Source organism: Lampetra planeri, chromosome 21 (assembly GCF_965212315.1).
Source record: "Lampetra planeri chromosome 21, kcLamPlan1.2.h2, whole genome shotgun sequence".
Lineage (NCBI taxonomy): Eukaryota > Metazoa > Chordata > Hyperoartia > Petromyzontiformes > Petromyzontidae > Lampetra > Lampetra planeri.
This window is the reverse complement of record NC_136127.1, coordinates 765755-790005: the sequence shown is the minus strand read 5'-3', so window position 1 is coordinate 790005 and position 24251 is coordinate 765755. Positions and strand designations below refer to the sequence as shown.

The 24251-nt window shown below is 54.3% G+C and overlaps 1 protein-coding gene across 1 annotated transcript; it reads left to right on the top strand.

Annotated features, from left to right (window-relative positions):
- Positions 1 to 16479: 16479 nt before the first annotated feature.
- On the top strand, positions 16480 to 18138 carry LOC144724497 (uncharacterized). The gene is made up of 2 exons (XM_078603695.1): positions 16480 to 17147; positions 17745 to 18138. Exons 1-2 carry the CDS (start codon positions 16878 to 16880, stop codon positions 18018 to 18020), a joined length of 546 nt encoding a protein of 181 aa, XP_078459821.1. The 5' UTR covers positions 16480 to 16877; the 3' UTR covers positions 18021 to 18138.
- The last annotated feature ends 6113 nt before the right edge of the window (positions 18139 to 24251 follow it).

Sequence of the window (24251 nt, the reverse complement as noted above, 5' to 3'; positions counted from 1 at the left end):
GGTGCCGATGCAATCTCTGACGTTGACCTCGAAGAAGCCCGAGGCCAGAGAGCATCCTCAGGAGCACGGGTTCCAGATTCAGATTCCAAGAACACAGGATGAGATGTTACTATCCTTTGTGCAAGCACTTCCAAGAGTTTATGAACAGTGAGCCTGGTGAAATTTGGGGAGCGCATCGTCAGTAGTGTACCTTTGGTTCCTAGGGTGTTTCGGCCTTTCATACTATACACCCTCCCCAAAGGCGGCCAGCCACAGGGTGATCAATCCTACACTTGCGTCTCATTCCCAATTAGTCATAGGAGTTGCCTTGTTGTTGATAGCCAACATCCCATGGAACTATGCATGGCAGGGGCGTCCTCCTCCCTGAGTCAAGCATTGTTAACCGCATACCTCCTGGCCCTCTCACTTCGGGGCCCAGCTGGGGTCTTTCCTCTTCATCCAGAGCCACTGACTGCTGCCTTCTGCTGCCTCCGATACAGCTCTGATTGCCGAACGCTGGCTCTGGCCCTTAATTCCCAGGTCTCTAAGCAGTCTGGTTGTAGATGTTGCCACAAAACCTCTGCAGCCCACCTCCACTGGTCGGACTTCTGTGTTCCAGCCATGATGCCGTGCTTCGGCAGCTAGATCGGCATAGCGCAGATGTTTTCGCTCATAAGCCTCATCTACTGAGTCCTCCCAGGGTACTGTGAGCTCAATGATGAAGACCTTCTTGAGCGAACGGGACCAGAGCACCATGTCAGTTCTTAGGGTGGTGGTTGCGATCTCCGGAGGAAACACAAGTTGCCGGCCAATGTCAGCTCGCATTTTCCAGTCGCTGGCCAAGCGCAGCTGGTCTCGCTCTAATGGTGTAGAGCCGCTCTTCGGTGGTTTAGCCCCTTCGCGGACAAAGGTCGTCCGTAAGGGGTGTGATGCTGCTGGGGGTGGTAGGGAGTTGGTGGCAGCTCGCTTGTCCTCCAGGGCGGATGCAAGGTTTTTAAGGACTTGGTTGTGACGCCAAGTGTAGCGTCCTTGGGTGAGGCTTGTTTTACACCCTGTGAGAATGTGCCTGAGGTTGGCTGGCATGGAACAGAGGGCACAGTCCGGATCTTCACCATACCATTGGTGAAGATTAACTGGTGTTGGAAGGACGTCATATGTTGCTCTGATGGAAAAGCTCAACTGCCTCGCTTTCATGGCCCACAGATCCTTCCAGCTGATCTTCCTCTTCTCCACACTGTCCCATCGAGTCCACTGTCCCTGTTTGGCAAGAGAGACTGTCTTGGCCCACCTTGCAGCCTCCTCCTGATGGCGTACTTCCTGCACTACCATCTTCCGCCGCTCTGGTGCAGTGGCCTTACTCCAAGCAGCACGGCTAGTTAGCCCAAGGCCTCCTCTCCCTTGCTGAACATGACCCACAATGTCAGCATGTCTGAGGGCTGCTGTTGCCTCCTGGACTGCTTTCCCTGGCCTCCATTTGCGCCCAGTTGCCAAGGTCGGCGCGTTGTTGCTCACCACTGGGTCTCGAGATTCATTCCGTGTCATCTGGAGCCTGGTTTTTGCACACTTGAATTCCTCTGTTAGACTGGTGAGGGGCAGCTTGAGGACACCATCTCCATAGAGGCCTATGGTGGTAAGGCATCGTGGAACTCCGAGCCACTTCTTTAAGTAGCCTGTGACTCCTCTTTCCATCTTCTCCACTGTTGAGATTGAAACCTCATACACTGCTAGGGGCCACAATACCCGGGGTAGGAGACCAAACTGCAGACACCAGGCCTTTAACTTTCCAGGTAGCTGGGTGTTGTCGATGGACTGTAGGCTACTACGGATGTCTTTGCGCAGCTGTTGCACCTGGTCTTTGTCCTTCAGGCTTGCATCATACCACCTTCCAAGACTTTTTACCGGCTGCTCAGACACTGTTGGGATTTGGTCGTCTCCGATGAAGAATTTCAGGTCAGAGAGTACTCCCTTCACAATCGAGATGCTGCGTGACTTGGATGGTTTAATCTTCATACGGGCCCAGCTGATGTTCTCCCCGAGTTTTCTGAGCAGTCTCCTGGTGCATGGGACAGTGGTGGTCAATGTTGTAATGTCGTCCATGTAGGCTCTGATGTCACACCACAATGGTGGTGTGACATCAGGCAACCACACTGCACTTAGCATCTAAACCCACCACTCAATAAGAGCCAACGTCCACCGCCGTATAGCTCCATGCCAAAGCGCTCTGCCCACTGAATGCACCTCTCGATTGTAAGTCCACTGTTCTCACCATTACACCATGGCATGTCTTCTTCTCAAAACATGTATTTAAAATGACTTGATTGACAATTGGGGTGGAAATGTAACAGGTGAGGCTTTAAGAGGGATTTACCACAATGCCCAGTCCCAGGGTGCTGTTATACTATTCCTGGAGATTCTCCATCAAGGGCTGGTACTCCTGGAATCCTCCTGGCCGATAGCACTCACGCTGCTGCAGTTTCACTTTCATGGGCTGGTACAGCTGCAGAAGGCGTTCCTTCCACTTGCATTGTGACTCTTCTGCATTTTTCATAATCAGCCCCTTGTAAAGTTCAGTGATTGCTTTTTAAAATTAAATCAGAGCAGAGATATTCAGATATTGAAAACAAGTTGTGTAACGTGGTATCCATATCAAAATTTATCATATGTTGTGTACGGACTATGCTGTCGTTATTCTTCGAAAGTAAATTTTAAAAAAAGCTCTTTTACAGAAGGAACAGCTAAATCAATGTCATCAGCAGCAGAGGTGCAATGTCAGGCATTGTTAATTGCATTTTGAGTAATCAAGTATTCAACATATTTTTAATTATATGAATGCGTCAGCTGTTCATTTCAGCTCTACAATAATACTATATGCTCAGCAGCTATATTGAGCTTAAGATTAGGGGTGATTAATTTGGCCAAACATCCCAATATTGAACGACAGAGCTCAGGAAATTGTTGGCACCAGCTCGAGGTTGCCCTACTGCTTGCCTGTGGTTTCCAATGTGTAATAAGAGCCCATTTCCGGCTCACGTGGTGATCGGCTCTGCCGGGCCTGCTTTACAGCCAATGGGGGAGAGCCTGGGAGCATGGCCCTGGCGTGATCGAGGGGTGCCAGCTAGGGTGATTGGTTCTGCTGGTCTTGGCCTCAGCCAATGGGAAGACAAGTCAGGGGCGTGGTCCCGGGAGTTGATGGGGAATCTAGAAGATTCGGCGCAGGCTACCAAGGATTGGCTGGAGCGTACCACGTGACCCAGGCATTAAATAAGGGGAGAGATGAACGACACGTGGTCAGACGAAGAACGAAGGAAGAGAGGGGCCACGCGCGAGTGGGGCTCCGAGTGCCACGTGGCGGTGCATCTCTTGTGGTCTGTCTGCCCACTTCCCGTTGCCTGCCAGCAACGGGGAGTACTTGTGAACTGGAATAAATAAAAGGACCGATTCCACAAGTCGTCTCCAAGAGTATTATTACAAATGTATTCTCTTTCTCTCAGGGCGAACGAAAACCGTGTGACATTACACATTTTAAACAATTCTTTATGATCATTATTATACTTTTATGAAACAGAACAAAAGATGACGAACAGAGAGAAAGAATAACTTGCGCTGAAACTCAAACTGACCATGAGCTCCTTCTCGTGAGCGTGGTCCTTGTCGAGCACGGAGCGGCTGTGGAACAGCGCGACGGCCGCCTCCACGCTCTCTTGGTGCCGCGCGTTGAGCTCCAGCGTGGAGAGAGGGGGACGCACGACCGGGCCCATCGCCTCCCGGTAGAGCGCTTGCGCCGCCTCTTTGGCCTGCTGGTTCGCCAGCGTCACCACCTGCACAAGGGCGCTCTCTATGCAGGGCACGGCGCCCATCCGCTGAGCTGACGCATACTGCTCCACCAGTTCAATGAAAGCTTACACGACAAATAAAAAGTTACATAGTTTCAGGAGCCGATTGCTGTGATCGGTGGTTCGTGAAGACGCATGGAGCTGTGTTGTGTTTTAATAGACAAACGTTATTGAGATAACACAAGTGCGTGTGGCAAAATGTCATAATAGAGAAATGAAGGAATAAAAAAAAGTTAAACGTGAATGGTGAAAGCATTAGCCAGCTCAGATTTGCTGATGACATGGTCATTTTCACGAGCAGTGAAAAGTAATAACAAGACATGATTGGCGAACTTTACGAAGAATGCTACAAAATTTCGATTTAAAGCTTTCGTGACTGCAGGGATTCATCTTCTTGGTTCTTTCGGTAAAGTCACGTAGAAAGGAAATAATAAAATAATAAAAATAAAACAATAAAATTATTCTCACGACGTTTCGGCCACAACGCAAGCAGCCGTCCTCAGGTGAAGACGGCGTCTCCCCGACAGACCTGGTCACTAATCCAACCACCCACTCACTCACCCAGTCACTCACTCACCCACTTAATCATCCACTCATCCACCCAACCACTCACTCACCGACTTAAAAACTCAATCATGCACTCACTCAATCACCCACTCACTCACTCATCCACCCACTCACTCACCCACACACCTACCCACTCACTCACCCACCCTCTCACTTACTCAACCACTCACTCCCTCACTCACTCACCCACTCACTCATCCACCCACTCACTCACTCAGCCACTTACTCCCTTATCCACTAACTCACTCAGGCACTCACTCAGCCACTCAACCACTCACTCACTCACTAAGCCACTCACTCAGCCACTCAATCACTCACTCACTTAGCCACTTAGGCACTCACTCGGGCAGTCACTGATTCAGCCACTCAATCACTCAAGTCACTCATTCACTCAGCCACTCACTCACTCAGCCACTCACTCACTCGCGCAACCTCTCACTCACTCAACCACTCACTCAACTACTCACTCACCCTGCCACTTACTCAGCCACTCAACTACCCAACCACTCAACCACTTGGCCACTCACTCACTCAGCAACTCAACCGCTCACTCAACCACTCATTCTAGATTTGTCACAGCTTCTCAAGACGCTGGCCTTCCTCAAGAGATGCCGAGATAACAAAGTAATACCCATCGCTTTCACACTCACATCCGCTGCTGTGTCCGTACTTGGCCCTTCCCCCCTCTCCAACCATTATATATACGGAGTGGTAGCTCTTGTAATCTCTCATTTACTTGATACAGCTGTCGTGGCTGTGACGGTTCCACCTGAAGACGGAGGCTTGTGTTGCCTCCGAAACGTCGTGATTTTTATTTTATTTAACTTTTATTAATTTTAATGTTTTACCTACGTGACTTTACCGGAAAAAACCTAAGCATATAATCACTCACTCACTTAGCAAATCACTCACTCACTCAACCACTCACTCACTCAGCCACTCACTCAGCCACGCACTCAGCCGCTCACTCAGCCACTCACCCACTTGCTTGCTCGCTCATTTTCTCAACCACTCGGTCACTCACTGAACCACGAACTCAATCACTCAATACTTCAGCCACTCTCTCACTCAATAACTCACCTAGCCACTCGGCTATTTGTTTATGTGGGGGCCGTTGGCCCCCGGGGTCGCCCCCGCCTGCATCCCCTATTCCGGTTGCGTTACCGCACCGCCCTAATACCCGCTAGGGTTTCGCCAGCATTCGAACGCGACGCCCCTACTGTTACAGCCTCGCGCAACGCTCCCACGCTGCGAGCATACGTACACACAGCATCATCAATCAAACCCTATACTCCCCCTCACGCAGCTTCGCGCAGCACTCACTCGCTACGAGTATACGTATGCCCGTCTACAGCCCTGAGCAGTACTCGCCTCCACGCCGAATAACCACGTTACCAATCGCGCACCTGTATCCTATACGTAGTGAACGTACGCGCACACACGCAGCTCCACACGCGACACCCACTCTTGCGCCGCTCTGCGCAGCGCTCCCACGTGGCGAGCCGCTGTATACACAGCACCACACGCGTTCACACTTCTCAGCGAGATCACACGAGGCCACGATCAGCTATTAATGATTTATTGTCTGCTACCTGGGACTTGTTGTTGAGTCAATATGAATCGACGAGGCTGGCCTACGCTGATACCTTTATGCCTATTCCCGATTTATCTGCTTATGATCCTAATTCACCTTCTTACTCACGGTTAGGTGCCCACGGCGGTCCGTTGATCCCGTGCTCGCAGCGTACCTCGATGCGTCGCACGGACGTCCGGGTCGCTGGGCTGGAGAGCGTCTCGTGGCCTGATGCTGGAGCAAGACAGGGATCTCCCGTTTTCGCCCCCTTTTTATCGTCCCTACATCAAAGGGATGCTGCTCCGCCTGTGGTGGTCCCCTCCCAGTTTTTCTTTAACAATGGGTGCGCGCCCGTGTTGCGGCGTTTATTCTAATTAATCCCTTTCTCATGCATGGTGCCTTGGTTATGCAAATTATGCGGTGGTGTCCATCACCAAGGCCTGCTGTGGAAGTTAAGCGCGGAGCCTCCGCATGTCTCCACCACTTGCCCCATCAATTGTGCACTATGCGCCCGAGTCGCCTCTTTGATTATTTGCAATTCCAGCTTTACCCTTTAATTTTCCTAATTTCCTTAATAATGGCGCCTACGCGCTCGAGCGTAATTATCCTAACCATCAGCGACTACGCGCAAGAGCCCCTGTTGTCATGCTAATTATGCCGTCCCGTCCCTCCCCTGCCTGCCTCGTCGATGTGTGTGTGGGTGTGGGGGGTGCGTTTCAACCGCAGTGGCCGAGTGGCCCCTCGCTGCGACCTTGCAATCTTAATGCTGGTCACAGCGCCGCGAAGTAGCATCGGGGGAGGTCGTCCAATTCCCTGGTCACCGGAAACCGTGAAAGTTATCCCGATAAGGGCTTCTCGGATTAAAACCGGTCGGCCAGGTGACTTCCCCTCGGAGCTCTATGGGGGGGGGGGAAATGCGTGCGGGTGTGTTCATGTGAGGTGAGGTGGGGGGACGCCGGGGTCGGCTCCGTCACTTGGTGGTGGCGAGGTTGGGGATGGGGCGCCCGCCGAGCAGCTTCGTGGCGGCGGCATCACATAGCCCCCCGAGGTGCCAGTCCCCATCCCGGGTTGACTGGAGCACCTTGCTTGGGCCGCGCTCACGAGGAAACGCTGCGGGGTCCGAGGAGTCCGTCCGGACCTCGTGGCTGGTCTCAGGGTGGGTGGCTCCGTCCTCTGTAGCTCCTGCGGTGGCCTTCTCCTCCACTCCAACGGCTCTCCCTGTCCCTCGGTACCTGCAGGCTGGGGTACAAACTCAGAAGCAGAAGAGTTTAGGGGCCGTCTTCCCCTGGCGGGGCCGGGGCGCCTCGGGGCTGGGGGTCCCGCGGGGCCCATGTATTGCACGAGGGCCTCGTGCCTGGGTGGTGTGGGGGTCCCGTGGGTTCGCGGTACTCCGGCGGCGGGGACCTCCTCCGCCGGAGCTACTCTCCATGGTTTTAAACGGCGGACGTTGACCACCGTTTTGCGTCCTCTCTCTCCACCTTGGATCAATACCGTACCACGGTCCAAGGTCCCTGCCAGTAGGTCGTCAGTTTCCCCACCTGCCCGGCCCCGACGCGAGGGGTGTGTAGCCATACCTTAGCGCCGGTCAGGAATAAGGGGGGTTCCATGCGGGTTCGGGAGCCCTGTTCTTGCCGCCGATGCGCGGCTTCCCCTTGCGAGTATGCTCGGCCTCGGGCTTCTCGCAGGGTCTCCATCAGGTGTTCCACGGGGCGGCTTCCCTCCTCCGGCTGGGGGGAAGGAACGCCGAACAGCAGGTCTGCGGGTAAACGAGACTCACGGCCGAACATCATTAAAAACGGGGTTTGTCCCGTCGACATGTGTACGGTGGTGGCGTAGGCGAAAAGGGCGTAGGGGAGGTGTTCGTCCCAATCCCGTTGATTTGCGGCCGCCATACGTTTGAGTTTCCCCGCTAAGGTCTGATTCATGCGCTCCACCATACCGTTTGCTTGGGGGTGGTACGCTGTGGTTCGGTCCTTCTGGATTCCGAATTCTCGGCACAGTACCTGGAACAGCTCGGCCTCGAACTCGCTACCCTGGTCGGTGAGAACTCGTTCTGGGATCCCATGCTTAAGTACGTAATGCTCCACGAATGCCCGGGCCACCACCAGGGCCGTTTTATCAGGGATGGCCACTGCCACGGGGTAGCGGGTGAAATACTCTACCGCGACTAGGATATACCGGTTGCCTCGATGGGACCGCGGGAATGGCCCCTGTAGGTCGATCTCGACCAGTTGGTTTGTGCGGCTGACGCGGAACAGCCTTAGGGGTACCTGATAGCGGTTCGGTTTCGGCCCGCACTGTTGACAGGCGCGGCAACCCTGTACCCAGGCGGCCACGTCTTGTGCCAATCTGGGCCAGAGATACTGGCGACGCAGGGTCTCTCGAGTGCGTCATTCCCCGTCATGGCCCCCGAGCGGGTGGTCATGCACCAGCCGTAGCAGCTGAGGTCGCACCTGGGCAGGAACACAGATGCACCCCGGCTGGCCGGCCTCGGTTAACTCCCGTACCACTCCGTTCTGCACACACAACCGGGCATACAAACCGCTCCAGGGTCCTAGTAGGGCGCTCTTTCCCTCCGGCAGTGCCGCCTCCACCGCCGCCAGATCCGGATCCCGCTGTTGGGTCTGTCTCTGCTGCTCGTCGTTCAGGCCCAGGAAGGCGCAGCCGACGTCCTCCTGGATCCGTCCGATCGGGGCGGTGTGGTCCGCCGGGCCCCGAGCCGTGGGTCCCGCGCTTGCCGGGCGGTCGACGGGATCCTCTGTGCCACCTGTGAGGGTCTCTGTGGCGCACACTGCACTCTCTCTTGCTGGGGGGGGATCAGTGGCCGCGGCCTCTCGGGGGTCCGTTGCCTGCCGGCAGCGCCCCCCCGTGAAACACGGGCAGGCCTCCTCCGGCCTTGTCTCGGCGTACAACGTGGGCCGCCTCGACAAGGCGTCCGCGTTTGCATGCGTCCATCCGGCCCGATACTCGATTTGCAGGTTGTACTCCTGCAACTGCGCCAGCCACCGGGCCATCTGCCCCCGCGGCTCCTTGAATGTAAGAAGAAACTGCAGAGCATAATGGTCAGTGCGTACGCGACATCTCCTGCCGTACAAATACGGCCGGAACTGCTTACACGCAAAAATCACGGCGTACAACTCTTGGCGGGTCACGCAATAGTTCAGCTCGGCCCCACTCAAGGTCCGGCTGGCGTACGTGATGACTCGTTCCGTCCCATCCTGCACCTGTGACAACACCGCGCCCAGCCCGCTGTTGCAGGCGTCGGTGTCCAAAATAAAATCGGTGGTAAAATCGGGGAAAGCGAAGGTGGGGGCGTGGGTGAGGTGGTTTTTGACAGTGGTGAAGGCCGTCTGGCAGGCCCCCGTCCACTGATAGGGGTGCTTAGGGGAAGTGAGTTGGGTGAGGGGGCGTGCAATCTCGCTGAATCCCTTTACAAATCGACGATAATAGGTGGCGAGCCACAAAAATGATCTGATCTCCGTCAGATTCCTTGGCCGTGGCCACTCCACTACGGCGCGTACCTTCTCCGGTTTGGTGCGTCGCCTGCCTCGCTGACGCGATGCCCGAGGTACCACACCTCGCGTTGTGCGATGTAACACTTACGTGGCTTGAGCTTGAGATGAGCCGCTCGCAGTCGCTGGAATACCTCTCATAACCTGGACCAGTGCTCAGACAAAGATCTACTGAACACTATCACGTCATCCAAGTAAATCAGGCACTGTTCCCATTGCAAGCCCCGCATCACCGACTCCATCAGCCGCTGGAACGTCGCGGGCGCATTGGTGAGTCCGAACGGGAGTACTCGAAACTCGAATAGTCCCATCGGGGTGGTGAATGCGGTTTTCGGCCGATCCTCCTCCGCCATCTCCACCTGCCAGTACCCGGATGCGAGATCGAGGGTGGAAAAATATCGCGCTCCGGCGAGGCTGTCAAAAGTGTCGTCGATGCGGGGTATGGGGAAGGCGTCGCCGAGTGTGACTGCGTTCGATTTACGGTAATCGACGCAGAACCGGGTTGACCCATCCTTTTTCGTTACTAGTACCACCGGGGCTGACCAGGGGCTCGCCGAGGGCTGAATTATGTTATCGCGAAGCATGTCCCCAACCGCCTCTTTGATCTGGGCGCGTTCGGGTGCGCCCACTCGGTACGCAGGGAGTTTGATGGGTCGGGCTGCACCGGTGTCAATTTGGTGCTTAACAAGGTCGGTCCGACCCACGTCCGAGTCGTGTTCACTGAACACGTCGGCATACTCCTGCAGTAACTCGCGCAGCCGATCGGCCTCTCCCCTAGGTAAATCCGCCCATGGTAGATGTAACGCGTCGAGCAGGGGAACGACCTCGCCTCGGGGAGTCGGGCCGACTCGCCAGGCCAGGTCCTGGTCACCCTCAGGACGACCGGGGTCCTCAGCCCAGAGTGCGAACACCGAGTCGTCAGAGTGGCGTGCGTGCAGGGGTACTGTGAGGGTTAAACATCCGCATAAACAATCGGTCCCCATCTGCGTTTACCAACGTGGCGGATCCCACGACCCCATATCGTTTTGCCAACTCCGGGTGAGGAGTTAGCATTACCTCCCCTGATGGTCGGAGAGCGGGGTCGGTGGGGGATGTTGCCACCGGTACCAGCATCTCGGTGAGCGGCCCGATGGTGACTGCCGTCGCCAGGATAGCGGCCACAGGTGCGAAGCGGGGGCGCGTCAACTCTCGTCCCAGGAACGGAATCCGCTCGCCGCTGCTCTCCATGGTGGCGCATCGCTGGCGGGGTTGCACGTTGAGTCCCAGCTTTTCTAGGAGGTCGGTACCTGCAATACACTCGTGACACAACACACTCGACACGTAGAACTCCTGGGTGCACACCTGGCTGCCTATGTGGACCTCTAGGGTGGCTCTCCCCAGTAGCCCCATTCCGGCTCCGCTCGCCGTGTGCAGTGCGCGGTCCATGGCCTGCAGGCGGCTCATGAGCGAGGCCACCGCCCCCGTGTCCAGCAGGATCTGGGTACGGCGTCCGTTGACCTGCCCCTCCACCAGCAACGTGGCCCCCGTGATTCCCAGCACCAGCTCCCGCAGCCAGTCACCAGGAGTCACCGCGCTCTGGGGTGTTGTTGCTGGAACCTGTGTGGAGATCACTCTCTCGCCATTATTCCCCTTATCGTCTATTTGTATCGGGACCGCGTCGATTGCACCCCTAGGTGGTCTCCTCTCTAGGGGGGCCTTAGTGTTTGACCTTAGCTCTTATCTAGCTCGAGCGACCTGAGGACAGTCCCTCATTCGGTGTCCCCGTTGGTCGCATATATGGCATGTTGGGGGAAGGGTGGCAGCTCTGTAGCGGGCTCTCTGCCCACTCCCTCCTCCCCCATTGCGCTGCTGCTCATACTCTGCTTCTAGTCGGGCTATCCTTCCAGTTAGCCCTCCTACCGTGGAGTCTAGTTCCCTTATCTCGGACCGGATGGTCTCAACGGAGGACAGCAGTTTGGTCATATTTCTATTCGCTTCCTCGCGTATATCTCCTATGCCGGTCTGTAGCCCGGCTACCCACCCCGGGGTTGTCTCGCTGGGTCTCTGGGGCTCCCTTGCCCGTCCCCTTACTGCGATGGCGAGCTCCTCGTCCGAGAGTAGGCTCACTATGGCGCACTCTCGTCCCCTCCCTCGAGGCTGCGCGCGCTCATCCGAGAGTTTTTCGCATTTGCGCGCGCGCTCAAAGAGGGTGTTAAAGGAGAGGCGTGCACCGTCTACATTTGGCTGCCACCACGGGGTGCGTGCCAAATATCGCTGGACTTTACCGGCGGCGAGGCCCTCAATTATTTTTGCCTCGTACTTCGGGTACGCGAGCTGGGTCAGCGTGCGTACGTCCTCGGCGTAATCTCGCAGATCCTCGCCGGGTTGGCGGCGGCATGCCTCTAAGGCTGCCTGCGCCTCCTCCTCGTCATACATGCCAAAGCGCCGTTCGAGTTGGCACATTAATTCCTCCCACTGAGTTTGTGCGCTTGCGGGCAACGCTTCCACAAAGTCAGCTGCCCGCCCATCTAAATGTAGCTCTAACTTCTGCAATGCCTCCTCATCTGTCCACCCATTAACCTTTTTAGCCCCCCTGATGCTGCGGACAAACGATTTCCATGATGGAATCCCTTTGCCCGTGAATGTGCATTCTAATTTACCCTGGGTTGGGGGGCCTCTCTCCCTTGGGGGCGCGGGGGATCGTCCCGTTTCTGACACCAATATATGGGGGCCGTTGGCCCCCGGGGTCGTCCCCACCTGCATCCCCTATTCCGGTTGCGTTACCGCACCGCCCTAATACCCGCTAGGGTTTCGCCGGCATTCGAACGCGACGCCCCTACTGTTACAGCCTCGCGCAACGCTCCCACGCTGCGAGCATACGTACACACAGCATCATCAATCAAACCCTATACTCCCCCTCACGCAGCTTCGCGCAGCACTCACTCGCTACGAGTATACGTATGCCCGTCTACAGCCCTGAGCAGTACTCGCCTCCACGCCGAATAACCACGTTACCAATCGCGCACCTGTATCCTATACGTAGTGAACGTACGCGCACACACGCAGCTCCACACGCAGCTCCACACGCGACACCCATTCTTGCGCCGCTCTGCGCAGCGCTCCCACGTGGCGAGCCACTGTATACACAGCACCACACGCGTTCACACTTCTCAGCGTGATCGCACGAGGCCACGATGAGCTATTAATGATTTATTGTCTGCTACCTGGGACTTGTTGTTGAGTCAGTATGAATCGACGAGGCTGGCCTACGCTGATACCTTTATGCCTATTCCCGATTTATCTGCTTATGATCCTAATTCACCTTCTTACTCACGGTTAGGTGCCCACGGCGGTCCGTTGATCCCGTGCTCGCAGCGTACCTCGATGCGTCGCACGGACGTCCGGGTCGCTGGGCTGGAGAGCGTCTCGTGGCCTGATGCTGGAGCAAGACAGGGATCTCCCGTTTTCGCCCCCTTTTTATCATCCCTACATCAAAGGGATGCTGCTCCGCCTGTGGTGGTCCCCTCCCAGTTTTTCTTTAACAATGGGTGCGCACCCGTTAGGGCGCGTGCGGCGGTTCCGGGCGCCTTTGCTATGCTAATCAGATGCGCTGCGTGTTGCGGCGTTTATTCTAATTAATCCCTTTCTCATGCATGGTGCCTTGGTTATGCAAATTATGCGACGGCGTCCATCACCAAGGCCTGCTGTGGAAGTTAAGCGCGGAGCCTCCGCATGTCTCCACCACTTGCCCCATCAATTGTGCACTATGCGCCCGAGTGGCCTCTTTGATTATTCGCAATTCCAGCTTTATCCTTTAATTTTCCTAATTTCCTTAATAATGGCGCCTACGCGCTCGAGTGTAATTATCCTAACCATCAGCGACTACGCGCAAGAGCCCCTGTTGTCATGCTAATTATGCCGTCCCGTCCCTCCCCTGCCTGCCTCGTCGATGCGTGTGTGGGTGTGGGGGGTGCGTTTCAACCGCAGTGGCCGAGTGGCCCCTCGCTGCGACCTTGCAATCTTAATGCTGTTCGCAGCGCCGCGAAGTAGCATCGGGGGAGGTCGTCCAATTCCCTGGTCACCGGAAACCGTGAAAGTTATCCCGATAAGGGCTTCTCGGATTAAAACCGGTCGGCCAGGTGACTTCCCCTCGGAGCTCTATGGGGGGGGGGGGAATGCGTGCGGGTGTGTTCATGTGAGGTGAGGTGGGGGGACGCTAGGGTCGGCTCTGTCACTTGGTGGTGGCGAGGTCGGGGATGGGGCACCCGCCGAGCGGCTTCGTGGCGGCGGCATCACATTTACTTTACCAGATAATGCCCACTGAGATATATAGCTCTTTTTCAGAAATGACCTGGCCACAAATGATAGCCCAATTAAGTGTATTATTACGTGCAAATCTATAGCAGCCAATAACTCTAAATGCCTATTTCTAAGTGTGGAGTATAAACAGGAGGGGCCGGAAAAAATCTACATGACGAAGGAGAGAGTGAGAGAAACATACAAACTCCAAATATACAACGGGCATCAGGATCAGGATCGAACCTACAACCTGATATATACCGGGGCCGCCCTAATGCATCCCCATGTCTCTTCTTTTGCGTGTGTGTCTCCGAGTGCCAGCGGCACGTGACATAGCCACTCAGCCACTGACTCAGGCAGTCACTCACTCAGCCACTAATTCACTCACCCACTCACTCACCCACTCACTCACTCACTCATCCACTTACTCACTCATCTACCCACCCACTCACTTTCTCACTCCCTCACTCTCCCACTCACCCACTCACCCACTCACCCACTCACTCACTCATCCAGTCACTCCCTCACAAACGTAATCAACTTCTCACTGATCCAACCACCCATTCACTCACTCACTCACTCACCCAGTCACTCACTCACCCACTTAATCATCCACCCAACCACTCACTCACTCACCCACTTAAAAAACTCAATCACGTACTCACTCAACCAGTCACTCACTCACCCACCCACTTAATAAATCACTCCCCCGCTTACCCACTCACTCACTCACCCACCCTCTGACTTACTCAACCACTCACTCCCTCACTCATCACCCACTCACTCACTCACTTACTCACCCAGGCACTCACTCACCCACTTAATCATCCACCCAACCACTCACTCACCCACTAACTCATTCACCCACTAACTCACTCATCCAGTCACTCACTAACTTAATCAACTACTCACTGATGCAACCACCGATTCACTCAATCACTCACCCAGTCACTCATTCACCCTCCTAATCAACCACTCATCCACCCGCTCACCCACCTCACTAACCCAGTCACTCACCCACTTAATAAACAACTCCTCCACTCACTCACTCAATCACCCAATTACTCATCCAGTCACTCACTCACCCACTTAATCATCCACCCAACCACTCACTCACTCACTCACCCACTTAAAAACTCAATCACGCACTCACTCAACCAGTCACTCACTCACCCATCCACTTAATAAATCACTCACTCCGCCACTCACCCGCTCACTCAAACATTTATTAACTCATCGATCCACCCACTCCCTTTCTCACTCCCTCACTGTCCCACTCACTCACTCACCCACGCACCTACCCACTCACTCATGCACTCACTCACTCACCCACCCTCTTACTTACTCAATCACTCACTCACTCCCTCACTCACCCACTCACCCACTCACTCACTCATCCAGTTACTCACTCACAAACTTAATCAACGACTCACTGATCCAACCACCCATTCACTCACTCGCTTAATCATCCACTCATCCACCCAACCACTCACTCACTCACCCACTTAAATACTCAATCACCCACTCACTCAACCAGTCACTCACTCACCCACCCACTTAATTAACCACTCATCCACTCACTCACTCACTCACCCAATCACTTAATAAATCACTCACTCCGCCACTCACCTGCTCACTCGCTCACTCACACATTTATTCACTCATCGATCCACCCACTCACTTTCTCACTCCCTCACTCACCCACTCACTCACTCGTCCAGTTACTCACTCACAAACTTAATCAACGACTCACTGATCCAACGACCCATTCACTCACTCGCTTAATCATCCACTCATCCACCCAACCACTCACTCACCCACTTAAACACTCAATCACCCACTCACTCAACCAGTCACTCACTCACCCACCCACTTAATCAACCACTCATCCACTTACTCACCCACTCACTCACCCATTCACTCACCCACTTAATCAACCACTCATCCACCCAACCACTCAATTACACACCCACTCACCTACTAACTCACTCGCTCATCCACCCACTCACTAACCCAGTCACTCACCCACTCACCCTGCCACTCCTTCATCCAGTCACTCACTCACCCACTAACTCACTCACCCACTAACTCACTCACCCACTAACTCACTCATCCAGTCACTCACTAACTTAATCAACTACTCACTGATGCAACCACCCATTCACTCACTCAATCACCCACTCACCCAGTCGCTCACTCACCCTCCTAATCAACCACTCACCCACTCACTCACCCACTTAATCAACAACTCATCCACTCACTCACCCAATTACTCATCCAGTCACGCACTCACTTAATCAACCACTCACTCAATCACCCACCCACCCACCCACTTGCTCAATCACCCACCCACTTACTCAATCACCCACCCACTCACTCACCCACTCACCCACAACATCAAAGGTCCCCCGTGTAGCCTGTAAAAGGGATGTCGGGGTAAGTGCTGTGAGCTGCGAATAGCAGCAGCAGCACCGCCGATGACGGCCGCCACTGTGGCACACACACAGGCAGGTGGGTGGTCAGCACCACCACGCCCGCCCAGCACCACCACGCACGGCCGCCTTTTTCTCTCCCCGAGTGGCGACTTTTTGTCGTTTCTTCCACCCACCGGCGCACCGGCTGGCGATTTTAGGCCGAGTCGACCTAAACGTGCGCACGCATGTCCGTTAAGAAACCGAGTTCCCCATTTCAGCACCCTAACTACCACCCACGCTCACCACATCTCTCTCGCATCGTCCCGTGTCAGTACCTGGCTCACCATCCACGCCAGTGCCGTCGTCCTACGCCCGCACCTCCGATCAGCACGGTTGGATACGTCCGGTGCCATTAGAAGTTCATACAATACACGATACACTACACTACCGTACACTGCGCAACATACACCACACTACACACCACACTGCTACACATTATACACTGCACAATATACACCACACTATACATCACAACTCTACACTACGCCACTACTCTACAATACACCGCTACTCTACACTACATTATACAATACACTAAAAATTACACTAGACACTACACTGCACACTCCTACTTTACACTATACACTATACTACCACACTATACACTTACACGACTACTCAACAATACACTACTACACTACTCCTGGAGAAGACGCGCGCCATGGGTCTCGACGTCTCTCGCCCCACATCTCGACCGCCCAAGTCGAGAGTGGTGGGGGGCTCCCCCTCCACCCCCTCCGCCCCCCCCTCCGAGGGGCCCCTTAACTCGCGAGTCGCCGCCGACAAAGGGGGGGGTGGGGGTGACACGGACGTCGAAGCGGCGACGTTGGGGACGGAGCGAGTCAGGGACCTGCTGGCGGTGTCTCTCTTCAGCCTCGTCTACTGCAACTGCCTCTGCCTGGGAGTCGTAGCCACGGTGCTTTCAATCAAGGTGACGGGCACGTGTTGTGGGGGTGTGTGAGGTGTGGGGGGGTTGTGTGGGGTGTGTGTGGTGTGTATGGTGTGTATGGGGTGTATGTGGTGTGTGTGGTGTGCGTGTGTGGAGTGTGTGTAGTGTGGCGGTGTGTGGGGTGTGTGTCTGTAGTGTGTGAGGGGTGTGTGGGGTCTGTGTGAGAGGTATGTGGGGTGTGTCTGAGGGGTGTGTGTGAGGGGTGTCTGTGTGGGGTGCGTGGTTGTGGGGTGTGGGGTGTGGGGTGCGTGTGAGGTGTGTGAGGTGTGTGTGAGGGGGGTGTGTGGTGTGCATGTGGGGTGTGTGTGTGTAAGGTGTGTGGAGTGTGTGGAGGTGTGTTGTGTGGAGTGTGCGTGAGGGGTGTGGTGTGTTAGGGGTGTGTGAGGGGTGTGTGTGGTTTGGATGTGTGTGTGGTTTGGGTGTGTGTGTGAGGGGTGTGGTGTGGGTGTGTGTGCGGGGTGTGGTGTGGGTGTGTGTGCGTGGTGTGTGCACTCTCCGGGTGCAGAGACTCGGGGTGCAGAGAATAAAGTCACGGGATCTAACCACGTCATGACCCCAACCCCTCCGCCCCTCCCCCAGGCGAGGGATCGACGTTACGTGGGCGACACCCGCGGTGCGCACCGGGTGGCACGCGCCGCCGCCATTTTCAACGCCACCGCGTGGCTCGTAGGCGCCGTGGTGCTGTGCATTGTGGGCTTCTACGTGGCCTTCATCGTCGTGGTCATCGCGCGGTCACGTGACACGGCCTGGGCCTCACGTAGTGGAAGCAATGGCAGCGGGAGTGTCGGGACTAGTTCCCTGCCTCCAGGTCTGTGGGACCGTGATGAGCAGCTGATATATCCAGGCAAGCAGTGAGTTACGTGGAGGAGGCAGCCGCAGAGAGAGAGACACACGCACAAAACCTCTAATCCGCTCTTTAAAGATTAAATTGTTACGAATGTGAACCTCCTGATTAAACTGCTGGTGACTGAAACGAATGTTGTGAATTGCATTGAGGTGTCAGTGGTTTGTCCGACCCATCTGTGCAGCGCTCATGAGTGATGTCTCATTACCACACAAAGACCGAAAAACTCATCACACAGAGACCCACATACTCATCACACAGAGACCCACATACTCATCACACAAAGACCCACAGACTCACCATACAGAGATCCATAGTCTCAACACGACACAGAGACCCAGACAAGCGACCTGGCCATTGCAAAACGATAGCTCAACCGAGTGGAAATTCACAGAGGCAATCTTCTCATGAGTCATGCCGAATGACATTCGCTGGACTGGAGGCCAGGTCGAGTGACAGAGGAAGTGGTTGGTTTTGGGAAGTGGCGGAGTCAGAAGTGAGATCATGGGGAAATTGCAACATCCCAGCTGGCTCTGCCAGCATATGGCGGTACAGCAGAGTGGGTGGACTAATCCCCATCTGTTCCATCTCACTCCCTCCTTCCCATGTGTGGACTAAACTCCATCTGTTCCCCTTCTTAGGTTTTTTCGGTAAAGTCACGTAGGTAAAACATCAAAATGAATGAAAATAAAATTCATTTTGATGTTTTACCTACGTGACTTTACCGAAAAAACCTAAGAAGATGATTCCTTGCAGTCACGAAAGCTTCAAATCTAGAATCCATCTGTTCCATCTCACTCCCTGCTACAAATGTGTGTGGACTAATTTCCATCTGTTCCATCTCCCTCCCTGTTGCCCATGTGTGGACTAATCTCCATCTGTTCCATCTCACTCCTGCTACCCATGGGTTCTCGTCAAGTTGCAGCCATACCCTGGCACAGATTCCAGTGGCTTCGGAAGGGAAGAGCGTTCCAGATGGCCACCGAAGCAGCGCATTTGAAAGCGCCGCACGATGATGATGACGATGCGGTGTAGCCGAGAGTAGTGTAGTGTATAGTGTAATGTATAGTATAGTAGTGTATAATCGTGTAGTGTATAGTAGTGTAGTGAATAGTAGTGTACTGTACTAGTGTAATAATGGTCACGGAGGCAACTTCTGGAATCAGTGTTGTTTATTAGCTTTCTTCCACAGCTCTCATCGTACGGGCTCCTCTGCTATCTGGCTCCTTCATGCTGTTGGCAGACAGCGTGAGAGGGAGGGATAGAGTGAGAGAGATGACTGTCACGGCCACGTGGCAGGCTCTGGACCCCGAGCTCCCGCGTGGCTTCCCCCTTTGTTCGTTCCAGCTCTCACCACGTGTTGCCCGTCTCCACCCCTTTTAATCCCTGGGTCACGTGGTGCCTCTCAGCCAGTCCTGGGTAACCTCCCTGGAATCTTACAGATCCCATCCTTCGGTCCCAGGACCATGCCTCTAACTCGTCCCCCCATTGACTGTGGCTGAAGCCAGCAGAGCCAATCATCTCCTTCCAGGTGTAACCTTCGCATTACGTCAGGGCCACGCCCCTACTCCTCTCCCCATTGGTTATGGGCCTGGACCGGTAGAGTCAATCATTATACTGGTAGGAACGAAGTGGACCAGCCTACAATAGATTATATCGTTCGTCTGTCCGTCCGATGTCCGTCCGTCCGTGTAGCAACATCGCCCCCTACTGCAAACACTTGGCATGACCCTACAAAAACCTTTAGACTCGGTGACGCTTTCCTGGCTAAACAAGTGTAACATTCCCTTATAATTCCCTCAGATAGCTTTTAATTAAAACATTAAAATTAATGAGGCTTTCCTGGCTAAACAAGTGTAACATTCCCTTATAATTCCCTGAGAGAGCTTTTAATTAAAACTTTTAAATTCAAATTTTACTCACAGCGCCCTAAAGCCTACAGCTAGGCCTAAAGCCTCGAACTACGCCTATCACTCTCCCTTCGTATCGTACCCCCGCGTGTGTGCAAGGGAGTTAATGTTTAACAATGTTACATTCCCTGATGCTTTTAAATAGAAACATTTAAATTTAAAGCTTTTACATGAATAATAAAAACATTTAATTTTAAAATTAACTCACGGCGGCCTAAAGCCTACAGCTAGGCCTAAAGCCTAGAACTAGGCCTCAACCTCTCCCTTCGTATCGTACCCCCGCGTGTGTGAAAGGGAGTTAATGTTTTACAATGTTACATTCCCTGATATTTTTAAATAGAAACATTTAAAGCTTTTACATAAATAATTAAAACATTTAAATTAACAATTAACTCACAGCGGCCTAACGCCTACAGCTAGGCCTAAAGCCTAGACCTAGGCCTCACACTCTCCCTTCGTATCGTCCGATTCGGTGTAGCAACATCGCCCCCTACTGCAAACACTTGGCAGGACCCAACAAAAACCTTTAGACTCAGTGGGGCTTTCCTGGCTAAACAAGTGTAATAATACATTATGTTTATATTCTTTGGTTATTCGTTCCTACCAGCCCACCCCGCAGGGTCCTGTTCAATGAGGTGTGACCACTTAATCACCCAGGTGTACCCTCACATTACATCACCCCCCCCCCCCCCCGCCGTGTAAAAAGCCAGACGTCTCGGCTGGGAAAAAGGGTGATGGGCAACTTCCTGTGGATAATGTTTAGGGCGTCCATGACGCGTAACAAGGTAAGGGGAGTAGGGCGCTAAACAATGCGCAGTTGAATTAAAACATCTTAGGGCACGAAACGATGTGTGATGAAAGAACGACATAACATTAAGGTGCCCCTGTAGTCCGGTAACAACATGGCGACAGACAGCAATGGCAACGGTGTTAGCGAAACGTGAGGGACTTTGATCGCGTACGCGACGCCGGTCCCTTTCCCTCCATTGAGCGTGGTTGCCTCGCCGACTGTTGCAGCGGAGAAGGAGTGGTTTTTCAGCGTCCTCCGTAGATGGAACATGCCCCGCTGGAGGTTGGTCGTCCGGGGCCTCGATGTTCTTCAGGACCTGTGTGTCTGCGGGGGGTAGAACACGACCCCGCTGGGGATCAATTGGCGAGGCAAGTGGCACATCCGGCACATCCGGCACGTCAGACCCCGGCAGGTCAACAAGTGGGGATGAAGGGCCAGTGCGTGGATCAAAATAAGGTTTGAGACGCGACGAGTGAACATACCAACGATGTCCGTACTGGATGCGAACACTCTGGGGATTCCGAACTTCCATTAACCTCACAGGCCCCCGCCAAGGCCTGTGCAGTTTAGGGGACGTACCCACAGGCACCTGAGGGCAATGGAGCCACGCTACATCGCCCACCGACCAAGGCATGTCACGTCGCGATCGACACGCGTACCTCTCGTTCCGTGCCTGCGTACGGGCCGTTGCACTCCTGGCGGCCTCCCGCGCCTCCGTAACCCGTCGAAGCGAGTCCCGCACGTGGTCGGGCAAGGAAGGGGACGGTTCTTTTCCCGTCGCACCAAGTTGCACATCAATCGGGGGCACGTTTTCCCGGCCATACATAAGAAAAAATGGACGCGTGCGGGACCATGTGGTACGCCAATAAGATGCCAGGTATGTGCAAGTCCCAATCGGTCTGGTTTTCGCTCACCGTGTGACAAAGCATGGCCAAAAGGGTGCGGTTAAATCATTCCACCATGCCATCCGTCTGCGGGTGGTAAGGGTAAGTGCGGCTTTTCTTCGTACCCAAAGCAGCGCACACGTCTCGGAGCAATTTAGAGGAGAAGTTACATCCTTGATCTGTGAGCAACTTCTCAGGTGCTCCCTTATCCATCACATATCCATTCAAGAAAGCCTCGGTGATGGATGAGACCGATTGGTCCGACAGAGGCCAGGCCATAGGCCAACGAGAAAAATATTCGACCCCAACCAAGAGGTACTTATTGCCCCTAGCCGACGGAGGGAACGGGCCGAGGATATCTAGAGCAACCAGCTCATTAATACGAGATACCTCGATCGATCGCAAGGGCGGAACGTCATTTTGGCGTGGTGGTTTCCGCCTCGCACAATCTTGGCATGACCGAATAAAGCTGGTGATATCTGCCGTCATGCCCAGCCAAAATAAATCTTGCTGCATCGCGAGCAATGTCTTCTGCACGCGTGTGGATCAGATCATGGCGAAGGCATGACGGCACAACCAGGCATGAACGGTCCGACAACCCATCCGTACACATCAGCAACCCTGCCTGGTCAGTAAACAACTGCCATTTCCACCCTGACAAGTGAGATCTCGGTTTCCCAACCAGATCCCGCAGTGGAGCCAAAGAGGCATCAGCCCTTTGTTCGCGCAGCCACACCGAGTGTGGCAAATGCAGCGTGCCGTCGGCCCCAACCGGTGTATACCGGACGTCATCCTTCGACATCGCACCCATAACTGGACAGGGCGGGGTAGGCAGCGCTGCACAGCAGTGCGTACCCGTCAGACAGGCACAGGGAGGGGTCAAGGGCAATCTGGAAAGAGCGTCTGCATTGCCGTGGTGAGTACCTTTGCGGTATGTGATATCGAAGGAAAATTCCTGCAACAATTCCAACCATCGAGCCAATTGACCGGACGGTTGTTCCAATTTTAATGAGTATTGCAAGGCAGCATGGTCAGTGCGCACAAGGAATTTCCTCCCATACAGGTACGGCCGGTACTGGCGAACAAAATGGACGATCGCCAGCTATTCCCGGCGAGTCACGCAATAGCACGTTTCGGCAGGAGACAAAAACCCTGCTGCCGTATGCCACCACTCGCTCAACCCCGTCTTTCCGTTGCGACAAAACGGCCCCGATGCCGGTGTCGCTAGCATCCGTGTCCAGGATGAACGGCTGGGAAAAATCTGGGTAGTCGAGTGTTGGAGCGGTGGCCAAGCGATCCCGGAGAGACTGAAAAGCACGTTCTTCTTCCGGGCCCCATTTAAATCTTTGATTCTTTCCCGTCAGGACATGCAGAGGCTTTGCCAGTGTCGCGAAATTCTTAACAAACCGGCGATAGTAGGATGCAAAGCCTGTGAACCGCCGCACGTCGCCCACTGAAGTGGGCGTCGGCCACTCACGAACACATGACGTTTTGTGAGGGTCAGTCGACACACTGTCAGAGCTGACGATGTATCCGAGGTAACGGACAGAACGTTGCAATAGATGGCATTTTTTTGGTTTAAATTTGAGGTCAGCCGATCGCATCCTCTGAAAGACAACCTCCAGCCGTTGAAGGTGTTCTTCGAAGGTGCGACTGACTACAATGATATCGTCCAAATATATGAGGCACGTTTCCCACTGCAGCCCTGCTAGTATCAGTTCCATCAGACGTTGGAACGTCGCCGGTGCGGCATTCAAGCCCATGGGTAGGTGGTTCAATTCAAACAAGCCTTGCGGTGTGCGGAACGCCGTTTTCAGTCTGGATGCGTCATCGAGGGGGAGCTGCCAAAAACCTGATGACAGGTCGAGAGTAGAAAAAAATTCGCCCCCGACAAGGCGTCCAACGAATCGTCCATCCGTGGCAGGGGGTATGCATCTGCCACGGATATTTTATTCAATCGGTGAAAGTCAACAGAAAACCTCATCCCACCATCCTTTTTAACCAACACCACCGGCGTGCCCCAAGGACTGTTGGACGGCGAAATGATATCGGCCACAAACATGTTGTCCACCGCGCCACGCACGTGTTCACTTTCCACAGGGCTCATGCGGTGAGGGTGCATACAAATCGGTCCTGCCGCACTGGTGTCGATATGGTGTGACAAGAGCGAGGTATGGCCCAAATCAAAATCATCTACTGAAAACGCCGGCGTATTTTGACAATAATGAATGCAATGCGTTCTGCTGCGTGGATGACAAAGATGCATTCTCACGGCACAATTCGGCGATCCATCGATCGTCCGAATAAGTGGGCCGTGACACGCCAGCGGCCAATTACTCTGGGTTGGTCGCCATCACAGCTAGTGAAATCGGTAGTGGCATGGGCCAATACCGCACCAGCCGGAACGACTACTCGGTCCGGGCCCCCATTCAACACTTGTAAGAACGGGGCTTGCCCAGGCCGAACGATAGTTTGAGCCGCAACAAGGGAGAAGGCTTTAGCCACGGAGTTCGACGGGGACAGTAACACACCCACCGCTCCGTCCACAGCCTCCAACCGCTTCCGGTAACGCAGCGGGATGAGCATCTGTGTACCCGACAATGACATCAACAATCGCGTTAACGGTGTTCCCTGGGTGCGACCGGCCAAACAGGGATG